Source organism: Sparassis crispa (genome assembly GCF_003851025.1).
Source record: "Sparassis crispa DNA, contig_000009F, whole genome shotgun sequence".
Lineage (NCBI taxonomy): Eukaryota > Fungi > Basidiomycota > Agaricomycetes > Polyporales > Sparassidaceae > Sparassis > Sparassis crispa.
Genome location: NW_020939756.1, coordinates 1,764,487 through 1,781,864, shown reverse-complemented (window position 1 = coordinate 1,781,864; position 17,378 = coordinate 1,764,487). Strand labels below are relative to the sequence as shown.

Below are 17,378 nucleotides of genomic sequence, written 5' to 3'. Positions count from 1 at the left end.
ACTGGACCACGGGTTGCAATCCTGGACTGCCATATCCTGCGTCAGAGCTGTCTGTTCTTCATCAACTGCTGATTGCAGGTGGCACTCCACCGGTGGCCGTCCGCGACGGCCGTTTAGTGCGCAGCACGCTGGCCTATTCTAAACTCGCTCCCGGTGGTATGCTCGAAATGCAGGAACAGTAGTGGCCGTCGACGACGGCCGTTGCTGTTCCTTAGCGCAAGCATAAGCCACTGGACCACGGGTTGCAATCCTGGACTGCCATATCCTGCGTCAGAGCTGTCTGTTCTTCATCAACTGCTGATTGCAGGTGGCACTCCACCGGTGGCCGTCCGCGACGGCCGTTTAGTGCGCAGCACGCTGGCCTATTCTAAACTCGCTCCCGGTGGTATGCTCGAAATGCAGGAACAGTAGTGGCCGTCGACGACGGCCGTTGCTGTTCCTTAGCGCAAGCATAAGCCACTGGACCACGGGTTGCAATCCTGGACTGCCATATCCTGCGTCAGAGCTGTCTGTTCTTCATCAACTGCTGATTGCAGGTGGCACTCCACCGGTGGCCGTCCGCGACGGCCGTTTAGTGCGCAGCACGCTGGCCTATTATAAACTCACTCGCGGTAGCATGCTCGAAACGCAGGAACAGTAGTGGCCGTCGACGACGGCCGTTGCTGTTCCCCCGCGCAGATGCAGCTCTGACGCAGGAATACCATCCGTGATCCAGCTGGTATGTCTGTTCTTCGTCACCTGCTGATTGCAGATGGCACTCCACAGGTGGCCGTCTGCGACGGCCGCTCAGGGCTCTGACCGGCCAGTGTCATGGAGAAGTATTCACTTATAAACACAAAGGGTTGTCTATTTAATTGCATAAGTTGGGTGTCTATTTGATCGGAGTGGGGAGTAGCGGATGACTAAGTACATAATGGGATGTAGTTAATGTTACCTAGCTTTGGGCAACTGTTCGCGCAATAGCCCTCCATTATCAATTGCGAGAACCGGGAACGATTCCATTACGAGAGCGAGCACGACGATAAGGGGAAGGTGAATCAGGAGTGCGTGGTCTCTGATTTTGCCTTACGGGAGAGGACTCTTCCTCCTCCAACCTGTTAGCTGGCGGCGAATCCAGCTGATAAGGGGACTCTTCCTCCTCCATGTCAGGTCCAGCTGGCGGCGATGGCATGGGAGGGGGCAATTGGGCAGGGGGCGGGGATTGGTGGAAAATTGCGCCCAAAGGCTGGTTGATGTGTGGCCCGTGTTGTCCAATAGCTGCATCAGGGGCACTCACGGCGCCGCTAACCTCCGATGAGCTGTCACGGCGAGCGGGGCTGTTCGAATCGACTTCTATATCAGTGTCGGGATTGGCTGCCCTGATGGAAATAACGTTCGCGCGGTACACGTGCGGGTTGAGAGCAATCTGAGGAGCAGACCCGGAACCCGGAGGAAAGCGCCGATATTCGCGTCCTCGCATGGGCTTCGTGGTCCAAATACGGTCGCATAGCATATTAGGTACCCACGCAAGCTGATTGAACAGCACACGAAATTCCTGCCGAGCCGCCCGCGCAGCTTCGTTATTGAGACGATTCATGAAAGAGACATACTCGGCATAGTATTTGCACCCAGACTGGTTTTGCACCCTGTTAGTGGGCACGTAGCCTTTCGGGGGGAAGAACCGGTCAAACAGAATTGTGTCCCAATGTTCCTGCGACACGTAGCGGACATAGAACTCGCGGAAAGGGATCTCAAAGGACAGGAAGACCTCCGCAGTGGCATTGTCCTGTTCGGTTCGTGTGAGAGTGGTGTAAGGGCCGTCCGAGCGTTTCTTGTAATTGGGAGACACTTGAATCAAATCATTTGGAAACTGTCGCCATATACGCTGTGCCACCCTGTCAATATCAGACTCTTCATCTGACGGAGGTCCATCTAAGACATCGAGGCCTCGCATCCGCATCTCTGGACGTAGGACAAATCCTCGGGTCCTGAGCCTAAACTCCGGGAGCTGTGCGGGATCCGGGTCTGGCTGAATGTACTGCACTGATAAAGTGTGCTGGGTGCGGTTGTTCATGCGCCTCTTGTTTGCGGGTTCCATCCTGCGAACGGCAACTCCGGCGCCCATGATGCGGCTCAACTCGGCCATGTCCGATGCCCCATACAGTACGAGGAGTTGTGCTTGCTCCATGAGTCTGGTGCCGGGCAGTCTCCAAGCGCTCCGATCGTCTCGAATGTCGGAGAGAAAGTAGACCCCACGTGCTCCCCTCACCGGTTCAAGATTCTCTCCTAGCTCGTCATCGTCGTCATCATCCGAATCCTGTTCGGGGTCGTACCATTGGGAGCACTGATCGCTGAGTTCCTTGTCAATCTTCCACTCCCCCGGCCTTGATACTAGGGCATTGGCCATCCAAATGACTGCTGCACCAAGCATAAGAGATGGGATCCATATTCTCTGGGCCGGCAGAGAATCTTTGAGTCTGCCTAGAACATAGTTCAATGCTGCCAGCCGGTAGAATTTAAATTGCCTATGCAAATTCAGTATGCTGCTGATACTGCAAGAGGACCTGCTTACCACCAAGTGCTGTCATCGTAGGCAATGACATTGGACTGAATAAAGTCATCTTCGAAGGTGTGCAGGACTTCCAAAACGCGGGTGGCTCGCACGCGAACCTCGGCACGCACATTTCCATCCTGGGCTTCATGCTCTCCATACCCACTGCATTTGCCAAACACCTCGCCAAGTTTGGTATAATCCGCCCGAAGTCGGTCAATTTTGGCGGGGTACAGGTCCCGAGCACTCTTGGCACTGAAAGCGCCTCGATGCAATTGATATGTTGGGGATTTGTCCGTAGTGTAGATCTGAGCATAAATGATGCTGTCTGCCCGGCCCATAGTGGGACATTCCATGCGAAACCCAGCGAGATCGGTGAGCTGCGCGACTTGATCCACCTGAAGGGCCCGGCTGCGTGCCATTTGATCAATCCTGGCCACGGATGAGTTTGGAAAGAGCTCCTCCAGGACATTCCGATGACCATCCTCCAGCCACTGTAACACATGGCCAGGACAATGGACTTCCAGGGCCACATCGACATACCACTCGCCTAACTCCATATTCTCGGTGTCATAATCTCTGAGAAGATCATTCAAAGACTCCTCCCGGTCAAATTCGAATGTTCCATTGTGCACGGTGGCATCCTTTGTTCCACGACATTCATGGACGAAAAAGGCGCCCTTGAGATCCCGATCCTGATCGCATCTTCGGATAACCTCCCTTCCAAACTCCTGAATGTAGTGTCCAGGCACATCCACAGAGTGGTGATGCAGCTGTCCTTGCCTATCCTGAGCCTGCGAAAAAGCTTGCTCGTAGCTGACAGGCCAATGAGAGACATTGGCTGGCAGGATTTCATTGATCGTGGGACGAATGACCTTATTGTATAAGTTTTTAAGGGCCGGCTGGGGTACGCGTCCTAGACCACCAGATACGTAGAGCCGCGGGAAAAACAATCTGGTCTGACTGCGATTGGCCAGCTTCCCAAATAATATGTTAGGGATCTTGTGTAGCTGGACGGAACGTTGACCCTATGATCTGGATTAGCATAGTGCGGACTGCGACCAAAACCACTCACCTCCGTGGTCTGTATCTTCACAGCCATGTGAACACTGGTGGTGAGTGTTTCTCTGAATGAGGGGATTGGAAACACCGCCAGCTGTGATATGTAGGGTAATGATCGGGAAATACCCAACAGGGAATCATAGTCTCGACGAATGGTGTATTCATCCGATGGGGGGGCAGCAAAGCCCTGGCGAGCATTGACGAACACGCGCCATTCCAAGTGGTTGACATGTTCTCGACCAGCCAACATGAATGTTACAAAGTTCCAGACTCTGTATTCATCGTCTTCATCTGCCAAGATTGCTTTGGCACGGTTGACAAATTGATCTAAAGTTCTCTGCGAGGTCGGGAGCAGCTCGTCGGGATAAGGAGGCATTTTGGCGATGTGGGATGGGGGCATTCCTCGACCTGTTTATATGCAGGCGGCTTCCGGCTAGTGAATGCAAAACTAGTTTCATGGCGATGGTGACGCCGATCATCAAAACTTTTAGCACGGCGGATGTTGGCTTTTCCGGCTACTGCGCACTACCGGAGGAGACTGGCCGTCGCCGACGGCCGCGGGGGGTCTGTGCTCCGGGCGCTTGAGAGGCTGAGTCATGTGGCACAGAACGTTCACCTGGCGGATGCAGGTGGCCGTCCACGACGGCCACTGGTGGTGTAGCCTTTCGCGGCGCCCCCTCGCCGCGCTGGAACAGCTAGCTGAGCACCCGCGTGACCGTCCCCGACGGCCATACCTCTGGGCCCAACGCATTGACTAGTGACCAGTTGGTTGGCAGGACACGCGCGACCGTCCCCGACGGCCATACCTCTGGGCCCAACGCATTGACCAGTGACCAGTTGGTTGGCAGGACACGCGCGACCGTCCCCGACGGCCATACCTCTGGGCCCAACGCATTGACCAGTGACCAGTTGGTTGGCAGGACACGCGCGGCCGTCCACGACGGCCAAAGCTGGTGTGGGCAGTAGCTCAAATGCGATGTAACTATTTTTCTACGGAAAGAGTTGGGAATCTCTTACTTCCGAAGCAGCATATAGTATCAGGTCGTTGCAATGCTTTAAGGATGGGTAGGGTGCTGATTGAATGTCGTAGAAACTTGAGCAATAATTCTGGTTATGGTTCGTGCAATTGTATTTCAATTTCAGCCGGGCACTGCATATAATAGTCATCTTATTCGTAAAATTCATAACGCTGTTGTCAAAAAATACATGCGGCGCGACGAGAGGAGACGACAAGGCAGACGACGAAACCCGAAGACGCGCACAACCCTTCTCACTTCCCGCCTTTACGCGGCTTGCCCCTTTTATCCTTAGGCAATTGGTCGAAGGTTGTGGGCTGCTCGTTTTTGCGAGCCTGCTTCACGACTTCGGCTGCGGTTCTCCGCGTGCTCCCTCGAGTGACGCGTCGGGGAGGCTCAGGCGCCGGCGCCGGCGGCTCGTCGAATTCTTTGATGGAGTCTTCATCCGCCAGCGAACCTATAAGGAATGAGATAATGAATGAAGTGAGCGATGAGACTTACTGAGTTCGGAAGGCGGCTGAATGGAGTCCCGCTGCGAGAGGTCCGGGGTCTCAGGCAGGTTGACGTTGTGGCCGAGCTCGAGGGAATTCAACGAAGGGGAAGTGGGAGGCGGAGGAGACGGTGCGATGAGAGTATTGTCGACGTTCATAGGAGCCTCCGTGGTGGACGCTTCCTCCGGCTGAGCCGATCTCTTCGCCGCCGGCTTGGGTACCTCCTCTTCCATGCTCTTGCGGTCCTTACGCTTCGTGCCCGCATGGACCACCTCCTCAGTCGCGGTTGGCTGAGCAGCCTTGCGCCTGTTCTGGTACGTCACCTTGGGAGTCTTCGAGGGGACAGGGGCGGCTCCGGAAGCGCCAGGAGTTGGTTCGTCGTCCTCTTCCTCGGAAGAGCTGGGAACGACCGCTGAGCTCTTCGCCGCTTGTGCCTTCTTCCGTGGCTTGCGCTTCCCTTGGGGCGGACCCTCCAGCACCTCGACGTCGGCGTCGCTGACGTCCGCCTGCTTTTGCGAAGGCTTGGGTTTAGGCACCTTGGTCTTCGGCGGCGCCCTGGGCTTCGGCTGCGCCTTGGGCTTCGGCTTGGGTGCCTTGGGCTTCGGCTTGGGTGCCTTCGACGAGCCATCCTCGTCGGGTTCCGACGGATCCTCGGTGTCCTCGTCGGAGTCATCGTCTCCGGACCCGGCGTCGTCGTCGCTGCCCACAGCAAAGACCTTTTCTGCGGGAGGGTTAGCCACAATTCGTATTGAAATCAAGTCACTTACTGATCGCCGTACTCGCCCCGGTGAAGCCTTGGTGCATCACCGCCTTGTTGAACGCGATGTTGTTCAGGAAGACGTCTGGCGTCTTCGCCGCAATAATCCTGTAGATGAGGACCGGCTTTGCCTGCGGGGGCCGATGAACCCTACCGATAAGCTGCTCGTCCTCCTGCGCCGACCACAGAGTATCCTGGTGCGCGTCCGTTAGTTAAATAAGCAATCTGAACGATGCAACGACGTACCACGACGATCAGATGGTTGGCGCACGCGATGTTCATGCCCGCCAGCCCGACGCCGGACATGATCATGACGCGCGGTCCGTCTCGATCCGCCGCCTTGAACTCCTTCAGGCTGACTTGCCTCTGCGCGAGAGTGGTGTCTCCGTCGTACGTGACATACTTGATGCCGTAGAGGTCCAACACCTGCCGAACTGTGAGTAAGACATGAAAATGGGGGATTAGGTACTCACCGCCCCAATCAACGGCAAGTGGCTGGGGAAGTTGATGTATACGACGATCTTGTCGGGGCTCCCGGCGACCGGATGAAACTCCACGTGGTCAGGGTGGTTCCCAAGCCCAGGGCCAGTGACTGCCAGCGGTGCAGCGCCGTCGGTCTCGAGATGGTGCTGCAGGACCTCGACCAACGTCTCCAGCTTTTTGGAGGGCTTGTTGCGCCAGTCCTCCAAGGTGTTGGGGAGTTCGTACTCGAACTCGTGGTTGCACCCCGGATGGGTGAGCGCACGGCGGATGTTGAGGTAGAACGACTGAAAGAAAATTTTATTAGCATCGTGACACGATGGCCTTGCACGGCCGTCATCGACGGCCGCGCGTGTATGGAACACCAAAAATTTGGTCAATCCGCACAAAAGGGCGTGGCATCCTGCGCGGCCGTCGCCGACGGCCACTCTGTGCACCGAGTCCAAAAGTGGAACCTCGCGCAAGGAGCGCTCCCTCCCTGCGCGGCCGTCGCCGACGGCCACAGCGCGCATGGAAATCCACAGCTGCCAAGCCTGGAGCAGCGGCGCCTTCCCGCGGGCTGGAGGAGGCGTGCACAGGGCGGCCGTCGTCGACGGCCGCGCACAGTACTCGATGCGAAGAGAAAGATAGTGCTCACCTTCCCCGACGTGTACTTTGCCTGCTTCGCCACCACCCCATCCTCGATCATCTGCTTCGCGATGTCGTCGAGATTGTCCAGCTCGTACTGGTGCAGATCGACGACGAGAGGGAGATGGATATACGGGGGCAGCCCGGAAATGGGTTGTCCCTCGTTGTCGACCGACGCCTGCGTCCGGCGGATGACGGCGCCCTGGAAGCCGTGGCGGATCACCTCGATCCACTGGACAATCTTCTCCCGTTCTTCGCTCTCGTTGATCGTCGCGGCCGCCTTCCCCTTGCCGTGGACGATGTTGAGGATGTGGGTATCTTCCCCCGACGCCTTCAGCACTTTGCGATCCCGTCGTGCCGCCGCCCGAATCTCTCGCTCCATCAGCAACGCGTTGTCGTCGTTCTCGATTGCGAAGGCCAGGAGCTTCAAGAGACGGCCCATGTTCCACAGGTCCTGTAAAGTCATCAGCAGCTGTGAGCGGGTACTGCCTATTCGAGTACTCACCGTCGGGCGCGTCATAACCGGAGTCGCCGTCAGCACGATCCCCATCGCACTAATCTCCATCAGGAACCGTGCCGCGATGTAGGTCCAGTTGAGCGTCCGGATTTCGTGCCCTTCGTCGAGGATGAAAACTCCCCATTTCGTCGCGAACAAGGTCAAGGCGCCGTGGGTGGCGAAGCGGAAGTGCTGCACCGGCACATCCCACCGCGGCGTATTGATCGTCAGAGTCGCCCTGGCGTCGTCCTGCAGCGCCTGTGTCCACGTCAAATGAAAGCCCAACTGACCAGAAAATTGTACTCACCGTGACCGACGCCAGCACAATTCTGTGGCTGGGATCGTGCAGCGACTTCGCGTACACTTCCTGCCACCAGTTCTCCCGCGACTTGAGCTTGTTTAGGTACAGCACGACGTCGAAGTCGCGCTTCAGCAGGTACCGCTTGATCTCGGCCTCCCATTGGGGGATGAGATTGGCGGGCACGGCTATGAGGGACGGTCGCGCGTCGAAGTTCCCGTCGAGCTGCTCGTTCGAGCGCATCTGGCGCTTTCCTGTGCTCAAGTCAGCGCGTGGCCGTCCCCGACGGCCACAGTGCAGTGCTCACCTGCAAGCCCGGGGAACCGTCCGTGCTGCGTGTAATATTCGCGGTACCACTGCCGCAATGCAATGACACCGACCGCTTGCATGGTCTTCCCGACGCCTACAGAATCCATCAGTAACACCGGCTCACCGTTGATCATCTTCAACATCATTTTGAGCATGCCGACGAGTTGGTGCCAGCGCGGCTCCAGGTCCTCGAGGTCCTCCGGCGCCAGCTTGTCGAACTCCTCGCTCCACGGGTCTACGAGCCCCTCCTTCGACTGCTTCTTGCTGAATCCGGGGATCCCCTCCTTCGGAATCCCGAGGGCCTCTAGCAGCTCCTCCCTCGTCATTGTCTTAAATTCTTCGACGCCGTCCTCCCACTCGACTTCGACATCGGGCCCGTCTGGCACCTCGGGCGCGACGCCCTCTTCGTCGTCATTGGGCCCGCATGCCGCGAGCACCTCCTTCAGCTCGTTCTGCATAACGAGGATCTCCGCCGCGGTCGACAATGAGTCGAGCGCCTTGAGCATCGCTCGCGGGAGTGCTGTTATGCCAAGTCAGTTCTGCTGTCGTGCCTGCACGGCGGAGCACTCACTGCGGGCGCGGGTCTTGTCCCCGCGTTCTTTCTTCAGCGCCTCCTGCATCGCCTGCAGCGTCGCCTTCCGCGCCGCCAACTCCGCCACCAGCGCCTCGTCGCCGCCGTACCGCTCCAACTTCGCCATGAGCGTCTTGATGTGGCCGAGGAACAAGCGGAGGTCCTTCTTCGTCGGCGTCTTCTCCGACATCTCTGCGCAGCGTCAGTCTCAACTATGTCCGCAGGTCCGCCACATACCTTTCCACAGCCTGTCTACTTCGGCCCGCTTCTTCTTCATCGCCGTCTGGTCCCGCTTCACCACCTTCCTCCACCTCTCCCAGCAATGGATCAGCAGCACGCTGATGAACTCGTTCGGTCCCTTCTTCGGCATCCGGTTCTCATACAACCCTTCCGGCCCGAGCACTCTGTATATCGTCACCTCATAAAACGCCCACAACACGGCGTCGGTGGCGGACGGCAGCTTTGCATATGTGAGTACTTTTCCGCGCCAGTTCGATCCATACACTCACCGTGCTCGTCTTCATCGCCCGCATTACCGTCAACGGGTCGCGGTTCGCCTCTATCAATACCTCATCCACCCTCGCGTTCACCTTGCACGTACGATACGTATCCGCCACCCATTGGATCCAGGCGTTGCGCCCCTTGCTGTACTCGTCCGTCTGCCTCTTCATGAAGTCGAACTTGTTCTTCGCTTTCGTGTTAAAATACTTTTCCACGAACGCCCTCACCGCCAACACCATGTTCGCGTCCCATCCCTCGGGCGGGTTTTCCTCGGCTTCCGGTGACCATGGCGGGTGATCGGTGCACACCAGCGTCGCCCAAGTCGGCCAAGACCACAGGTCCTTTTCGGCAGCGTGCAGATCGAGCAGAGCTCCGGGTAGTGTAACAGTAGGCATAGTGAAACTGACTTGTTCGACGAAGGGGGTTGGAACAATGCCAAAACTACCCACTCGACTGATCTTATGTACCGTCGAAACAGTTTCTCGTCTAACGCGTCTCGCGATATCTGATCCCACGAGGCAGGTCATCTGGCCGTCGATGACGGCCGCGTGTGGTACAGCTCCCATACCATGAGGTCGACGTGCTGCAGCATGTACGTACACGGATGGTCGTCCCGGACGGCCGCCCCTGCTCCTCCTCGCTCTGCCATGGGGCGTGCGTGCTGCAACGTGCGTGTACAGGCATGGCCGTCGCCGACGGCCACGCGTGGAGGGCTCCCTTTACCCCGCCTCGTGTGGGAGGGGTGACCTAATTATTATTATGCCTCCGTCCCATCACCATATCCGGTCGCTGATCCGCTTATCCACCTCGATCAGAAGATCCGATCTCGATCGATATCCCTGAAGACACTTCTCATATTCCTTCACCTCGGTGCAGAACATCCACTTGTTCGCCGCTTCTCGGGACTGCGTCCCGGCGGCTCACAAGTGGATGTTTGAGGATGAAGGAATATGATCCAAACTCGCATTCTGTCCCTCCATCCTTATATGCGCACACACTGATCATCTCTTGGCTCTCACCTGTTTTTTCTTTTTTTGTTTTGCGCACAAGCATATTTGGTGAGACAGGTTCCGCACACTGCAACGAAAATGGCCGTCTACGACGGCCACTCATGGCCAGCGTGCTTCGCCCCCCCCGCGCCACCTCGCCTGTGCAGTCATATGTGCCTCTCCGCGCACGGTCGTCCGCGACGGCCGCGCAGGTCAAAGGCCCCTCAGCCAGCGCTAGTGATGGCGCACGTGCCCTACGGTAGGGTGCAGCAACAGTCCCCTTCCCAAAGCGGACACCTGTTCCTGGCCTCAGGTTCAACTCAGACCTGGCACCCCATGCAACTTGAACGGTCGTCTACGACGGCCACTCATGGCCAGCGTGCTTCGCCCCTCCCGCGCCACCTCGCCTGTGCAGTCATATGTGCCTCTCCGCGCACGGTCGTCCGCGACGGCCGCGCAGGTCAAAGGCCCCTCAGCCAGCGCTAGTGATGGCGCACGTGCCCTACGGTAGGGTGCAGCAACAGTCCCCTTCCCAAAGCGGACACCTGTTCCTGGCCTCAGGTTCAACTCAGACCTGGCACCCCATGCAACTTGAACGGTCGTCTACGACGGCCACTCATGGCCAGCGTGGTTCGCCCCCCCCGCGCCACCTCGCCTGTGCAGCCACCTGTGCCTTTCCACGCATGGTCGTCCGCGACGGCCGCGCAGGTCAGAGGCCCCTCACCAGCGCTAGTGATGGCGCACGTGCCCTACGGCACGGTCCGTAGGGTTCGGCAACGGCCTCCTTCCCAAAGGGGACGCGTACCCCTAGCGTCCGCTCGGGGAACCCCCACCCTAGGGTTGGGGTCCCCCGCCCTCAGCGACCCTACGATCGTCCTAGGGGGCCTCATAACCCTAAGGCCATTTTTTGTGCAAGCCATGCATGGCCTTCCGGGACTGCCACTTGTGGTCTGTCTCTCTGGTGGCCACTGCAGCAGGTGGCCGTCCGGGAAGGCCATTTCTTGTGCAAGCTGTTCATAGCCTTCCTGGACTGCCACTTGTACTTTGTCACTCTCATGGCCAGTACAGCAGATGGCCATCCAGGATGGCCACTCATGGTCAGTACCACAGGTGGCCGTCCAGGAAGGCCATTTTTTGTGCAAGCCATGCATGGCCTTCCTGGACTGCCACTTGGTTTATCCCTCTGGTGGCCACAACAGTAGGTGGCCGTCCAGGATGGCCACTCATGGTCAGTGCCACAGGTGGCCGTCCGGGAAGGCCATTTCTTGTGCAAGCTGTATATGGCCTTCCTGGACTGCCACTTGTGGTCTGTCCCCCTGGTGGCCACTATAGCAGATGGCCGTCCAGGACGGCCACTCACAGCCGCTGTGCTTTGCTGACTGTGCCACCTGGCCTATACAGCCATCTGAGCCTCTTTTGGCCGCGAGCTATGGTTGAGGAGTATGAGGCTTTTGAAGTGGCATTGGTTATGGATGTGTCGCTGTAATAATACATATCATGATTGCGTAGTACATTACTACAGGTCTAGTTTATCATATGCTTACTACAGTGGCAGCCTAGCATTCCTAACTGGGACCCATGTCGGTAATACACCACCACCACCATGCATGGCTGTCCACGACGGCCGTGCAGGACAGTGGCGACTCACCAGCGCTAGTGATGGTACACGTGCCAACAGCACCTTTCGTAGTGTTCGGCAACAGCCTCCTTCCCAAAGCAGACACATACCCCTAGCCTTGGCTCAGGTTCCACTCAGTACTGGCAGTTCATGCACCTCGAACGGCCGTCCAGGACGGCCACTCGTGCCCAGCGTGGTTTACCTTCTGTGCCACCTGGCCTATGCAGCCAGTGGAGCCTCTCCGTGCATGGCCGTCCACGACGGCCACGCAGGTCAGAGGCCCCTCACCAGCGCTAATGATGACGCACATGCCCTACGGCACTGTCCATAGGGTTCGGCAATGGCCTCCTTCCTAAAGCGGACATGCACCCCTAGCCCTCGGCTCAGCGAACCCCCATCCTAGGGTTGGGGTCCCCTGCCCTCTGCGACCCTACGGCCGGCCTAGGAGGCCTCATAACCTAACCTAACCAACCCTTGGAAACATTCGTATGTCGCTTACGACACTTCGTATGTGGTCTACTATGCTCCGTATGCCATTCACGGCACTCTGTATGCTGCCCGTAATAAGCGTTCGTATGTCGCTTAGAAGTATTTTTTGTATGCCGCTTAGAAGTATTTGTATGCCATGCACGAACGTTTGTATGTCACCTACGACGCTCTGCAGACTGTTTACAAAGGTTGGTATGAGTCAGCCTAACGTTCAGACAGGTTACGCACGTCCAGTCTAATATTCAGCATAATATGCAGATAACGTTCAGTGAGCATAACATTCACATAACATTCAGATAACGCTGAATCAGCCTACCATTCAGATAACATTCATATAACGCTCAGTCAGTCTAACATTCAGATAACGCTGAGGTAACTAACGCTGAGATGACGGTGCTTGGGTATTATGCGAGGTCAAAGTGAAAAGGTGTGGCGGCGAAAAGTCGGGTGGCCTAACGGTGGGATGAAGCAATATATATATATTTTGGCTACTGCGTGCTACGGATAGTACTACATGATACGAAGCGCGAGCGAGAGAGTGAAAATGGTGTGTGCTCGCCGTGTGGTCATGTTCTGTGTATACACTTGCATCATGCGAACGAGGACGGTGGTGCATTGTGCAGCCACAATGGCATTCAAGGGGACTGGGACAGCGGACTTGCGTGCCCATCGACCTAGCATGCCCGCACGCTGTGGCTGCGCACTCACCCCACACTCCCAAACAGGCTCTCCAGCCACGCGTCCCCCATGCACTCCTGCGAGAATATCTTGACCACCTACTCCTCCGGCACCTCCTCCCCGTCGCGCCGTCGCACACGCTCGTGGTACGTCAGTGAGTTGAACTTGGGCGTGACGTCCCGCTCCGCCCCCATGCTCGTTTTGAGCACCTCCATTGGCGGGCGAGTGACCCCAAAGAACGCCACCGATGGGCGCGGTGTACATCGAACAAGATCGTGGTTATTGGAGCGGGCGCGGGCGAGTCTTCAGCATCGTTCTGGATCGTGAAGACGCGCGAGCAGTTCCGGCTTAACGTCAAGGTGGATGTGTACGAGCGTAACGTGGCTCCGCAGGTTGTGTAACCTGCGCAGGAGAGAGCGAGGCCTGGTGACGGGAGAAGAAGGGGATCTGGAAGGCGTGCGTCACGATGATGAGCGGGAGCAGACGAAGGAACGTGTGCATCGTTGTAAAGCCGGTGTCGGGCTCGTGAGGAGTCTGATTATATGTGTCGAGATAGGTATCACTGTCGTTGTTGGAATGGGCATCGTGGTTGTGTGCCCTCACGCACTATCGGCGCCGGCGACTGGGCGTGGCTGGGTCGCGCGGACGAGGACGGCGGTGCGTTGCGCAGAGTCCGCGGGGTTCGAAGGGACTGGACAGCGGACGTGCGTGCCCGTTGACCTAGGGTGCCCGCACGCTGTTGCTCCACGTTGCGGGTGTGTGGCTGGGTCGCGCGGACGAGGACCGAGGTGCATTGTGCAGAGATCTCGGCGTTGGAGGGGAGTTGGAGAGGAGTGGGACCGGGGGGGTCGAGAGGAGCGGGGCGGCGGACGTGCGTGCGCGTCGACCTAGCGTGCGCTGTTGCTCCGCATTCTGCGGTTCTCGCTGGGTCGCTCGGACTAGGACCGCGGTGCGTTGTGCGGAGATCGCGGCATTCGAGGGGACTGGGATGGCGGCATTCGAGGGGAATGGGATGGCGGGGTTCGAGGGGAGTCGGACCGGGGGGTTCGAGAGAGTGGGATGCGTGGACGAGAACTGCGGTGAGTTGTGCGTAAAAGGCGGCGTTCGAAGGGAAAGGGACGGCGCTGTTCGAGGGGAATCGCACGGCGCCGTTCGAGAGGAGTGGGATTCCGGGGGGTTCGAGAGGAGTGGGACGGCGGGATTCGAGGGAACAGGGACGGCGGACGTGCGTGCCCGTCGACGCACGATCCCGAGCCGTTGTTGCTGCGCGTTCCGTGTCTGTGGCTGACCCGCGCGGACGAGGACCGAGGTGCTTTGTGCTGAGATCGTGGCATTCGAGGGGAAAGGGACGGGGGCGTTCGAGGGGAGTGGGACCGCGGCGTTCGAGAGGAGCCGGGCGGCGGATGTGCGTGCCCATCGATGTAGCGTGTCGACTGGGGTGGAGGTCGTTAGCACCGTTAGAAAAAACTGAAAAAACCGAAAAAACATTTTTTCACTTACCTCTAGTGCGCGAGCACTGCTGGATATAGGTGTGCTGAAACGCGTTGCGTTTCAGGGCGCGAGAGAGGTGGACACGACCGGTGCTCGATGTTCGAGGGCAGGTCCGGGGCGCAGTCGTTCACCGCAGATGGCAAATGAAAGTCGAGGACGGTTGGCTGACGGTGCTCGGAGGTGACGCGGGCCAGCGTCGGGCGCTAGAGAACGCCAGCAGGGAGGTCGGCGCAGTCGTTCGCCGTGGTCTGCCTAAGCATGTCGATGAGGGCCGAGGGAGGCTGCGGGGAGGTGGGGTGGGGTGTGGTGAGCCTTCGAGGGGCCGAGACAACCGCGAGAAGGGGGCAGCGCGCCGCTGTTGCACCGCGTTGGCCGGCGCGACAATAATGAGACTGCGAAATGTTAGCACAGTGGGATGGGGACCAAAAGGCTTATTTTACTTACCTGGCATGCCCTTCGACCTCCGAAAATAAACGTGCCGCTGAACGTTTGCGTTCGACGGCCTGGGGGAGCGCGAGGCGGAGGGTGTGGGCTGGTGTGACGACCGGGGCGCCGTCGTTCATCGTGGTGGGCCTGCGCGCGAAGAAGAGGGTCGACGAATGGTGCAGGGAGGTGGGGTGGGGTGTGGCGAGGCTTCGCGGGGCCTCCGCGACCGCGTGGAGGGGGCTGCACGCCGCTGTTGCACGGCAGTGGCTGACGCGACAACGACGTGGCTGCAAAATGTTAGCACCGCGAGATAGGGACAGAAGGCTTTTTTCTGGACTCACCTGAAATGCCCTTCAACCTCCGAAAGCAAACGTGCCGCCGAACGGTGCCGTTCGACTGCCTGGGGGAGCGCCAGGTGGAGGGAGGTGTCGCCATGTCTCGGAAAAAACCAGAAAAGACGGCCCAAACAAGCAAGAGAATCGAAAAGAAAAGGAGAGCAACGGCGAGGAGAGGCCTCCTCGCCGTTGTGAAAGGGTGTCGCGGCGGTGAGCCAAGCAGGAGCAGCGCGAAAGCTCTAAGTCCAACTGGCGCTTGTTGGGCGACGGCTTTCCCACGCCCCGCTGGCCCGCGCAAATGCTCGGACTCCCGCCCTCGTTCGCTCGTTCGTTATTGCTCTTAGATCTTACATTATTCTAAACTTTTTAACCCTTACTCTACCCCGATGCTATCCCCCGCGCCCGCTCTCCCGGTAAGTTCACCCGCTACCATTTATTCCCCAATTTGGCAGCTGACCTGCCCGTCTAGGCAATTCCTGCGCGCGTCGATATGGGCACGAGGATATAACGACAAGCACCACATTCGCGTACGACCAGTAAGTCAAATCATGCTTTCCTCAGGTTTCTACACTCATTTACAATGTTTTCCCATCAGAAACATTGCTCGCACGTCGGAGACCGACGCGACCTATGTTCTCCACGGCTTTCCCATGGCGACGCTGACAACCCTCCTCCATGCTCGCGCGTCTTCCTACCATCACCGCCCCTCCTCCGCCCGCGCTAGCATAGCAGACGTCAGACGCGCACCCCTCCCGCTCCCTGTCTGTCGCCCACTATCCTCTGTCTACACTCCCTTCGCGGTCATTGCTCCCTGAGTCTCCGATGATAGGTACGATGTTCGCATAGGACCAGTAAGTCAATTCGTGCTTCCCTCACATTTCTTCACCGATTTACATCATTCTCATTCCATTAGAAACATTGCCTGCACGCTGGACGCCAATGCAGCCCATCGTCGTACGTCTTTCCTATAGTGACGCCGACAATCCTCTATGCTCGCCCATCTGCACACACGCTCGCCCCGTCCTCCCACCAAATATCCGCTCCGCGTCAACCCCCGCTCTGGCCGATTTCCGCAGCCAGTAGACAGCGAGCCCGCACATGTAACATAGCGATCGGTGCGTCCCCCGCCCTTCGCTGACGTCCCACGCAGGACCGTTTTGAATGAAATATATTTTTTGTCGACGCAGGCGGGTCTTTGAGGGGGGCTGTGCGGTGGAGGTCGAGCGTGTCTGGCACGTCCCGTTGATGACTGAGGGCGCTCGGATTGTGTTCGGACGTGTCGTGCTCACTCGACGCGCCTGTGGTGGGTGTAGAGTATGGCGTGCATTCGGAGGATGAGAAGTGGCAGAAATATATTGGTAGTAGCTACGACATATGTACGGGGTGGGCACACATGCAGAGACAGCGGCGCGCTGATGCGTGAAGGCGCGGGGAGTAGTTGCGGGTAATGGGAGCGCGTGGTGGGAGCCTTGCGAAGCATAGAGCTCGAGAGGGTGTTCGAGGAGAGGTCCTGGCATACGGACGGTGTGCTACGTTATCTGCGAGGGCGTGCGGGCGCGCTTGCGATAAGCACGGAGGGGGCGGGACGCAGTTGCACTGGGAGAGTGGAGACGATGGTGGTGCGATGGTGGAGCCTGCGCGAGAGGGCGAACGTAGCAGTACGCGCGGAGCTAGTTGTGCTCTACGACGCGCGCGATGACGTGGGCATCTGCCAACGCGAACTCACCTGCGAAGGACGGTCGGCGTGGAGTATTGCGCTCGCGAACGCGTGTGTTGACGTCCGTGCCAGAGCACTCCGAGCAGATAGAGAATCTCGTAACGCGGCGGGTAGATCTCGCACTGGAATAATTAAATATTCCCTCGTACTTACGATATCGCGTCGTCGTCCAAGTTCTCGTCTGCTGACGTCTCCGCGCTGCGAAGATGCCCGTGCCTTCTGCGGGCCAAGCGACCGGCGTGCACACCTCGATGTGTGTGCCCTGCTGCGCGTTGCTGGCTCGTCCATCGGCTGAGTGTCCGCGCGTCCGGGGTAAAAAAAGAATACGGCGATTTGCGCGCGCGCACGTCGAGCACTTTGCAGCGGGCCAGAAACGCGAGCGCTCTACTTAGCGTTCGGGAGGGCGCACGCAAACCTCCTGCATCGGGCAAGCCGGAGAGAAGGGAGAGGGAAGAAAGGTTCGTGCCAGCCCAGGGCAGGAACGAACAACGACGTGG

General features: G+C 58.3%; 4 protein-coding genes across 4 annotated transcripts; all 4 read right to left on the bottom strand.

Moving 5' to 3' along the window:
• Positions 1-973: 973 nt before the first annotated feature.
• On the bottom strand, positions 974-2,410 carry SCP_1005720 (hypothetical protein; the record flags this gene model as incomplete). Its single annotated transcript, XM_027762436.1, has 1 exon — positions 974-2,410. The coding sequence occupies one exon, from the start codon at positions 2,408-2,410 to the stop codon at positions 974-976; it is 1,437 nt and encodes a 478-aa protein (XP_027618237.1).
• A 137-nt stretch (positions 2,411-2,547) lies between these two features.
• On the bottom strand, positions 2,548-3,968 carry SCP_1005710 (predicted protein; the record flags this gene model as incomplete). The annotated part of the gene is made up of 2 exons (XM_027762435.1): positions 2,548-3,558; positions 3,606-3,968. The coding sequence occupies 2 exons, from the start codon at positions 3,966-3,968 to the stop codon at positions 2,548-2,550; spliced, it is 1,374 nt and encodes a 457-aa protein (XP_027618236.1).
• An 894-nt stretch (positions 3,969-4,862) lies between these two features.
• Positions 4,863-9,533, bottom strand: SCP_1005700 (hypothetical protein; the record flags this gene model as incomplete). Its single annotated transcript, XM_027762434.1, has 12 exons — positions 4,863-5,065; positions 5,110-5,820; positions 5,867-6,050; positions 6,103-6,282; positions 6,330-6,623; positions 6,974-7,417; positions 7,469-7,717; positions 7,767-8,011; positions 8,065-8,586; positions 8,638-8,829; positions 8,875-9,097; positions 9,147-9,533. 12 exons carry the CDS (start codon positions 9,531-9,533, stop codon positions 4,863-4,865), a joined length of 3,834 nt encoding a protein of 1,277 aa, XP_027618235.1.
• A 4,099-nt stretch (positions 9,534-13,632) lies between these two features.
• On the bottom strand, positions 13,633-15,264 carry SCP_1005690 (hypothetical protein; the record flags this gene model as incomplete). The annotated part of the gene is made up of 5 exons (XM_027762433.1): positions 13,633-14,345; positions 14,413-14,446; positions 14,616-14,795; positions 14,848-15,116; positions 15,171-15,264. The coding sequence occupies 5 exons, from the start codon at positions 15,262-15,264 to the stop codon at positions 13,633-13,635; spliced, it is 1,290 nt and encodes a 429-aa protein (XP_027618234.1).
• Between the last annotated feature and the right edge of the window lie 2,114 nt (positions 15,265-17,378).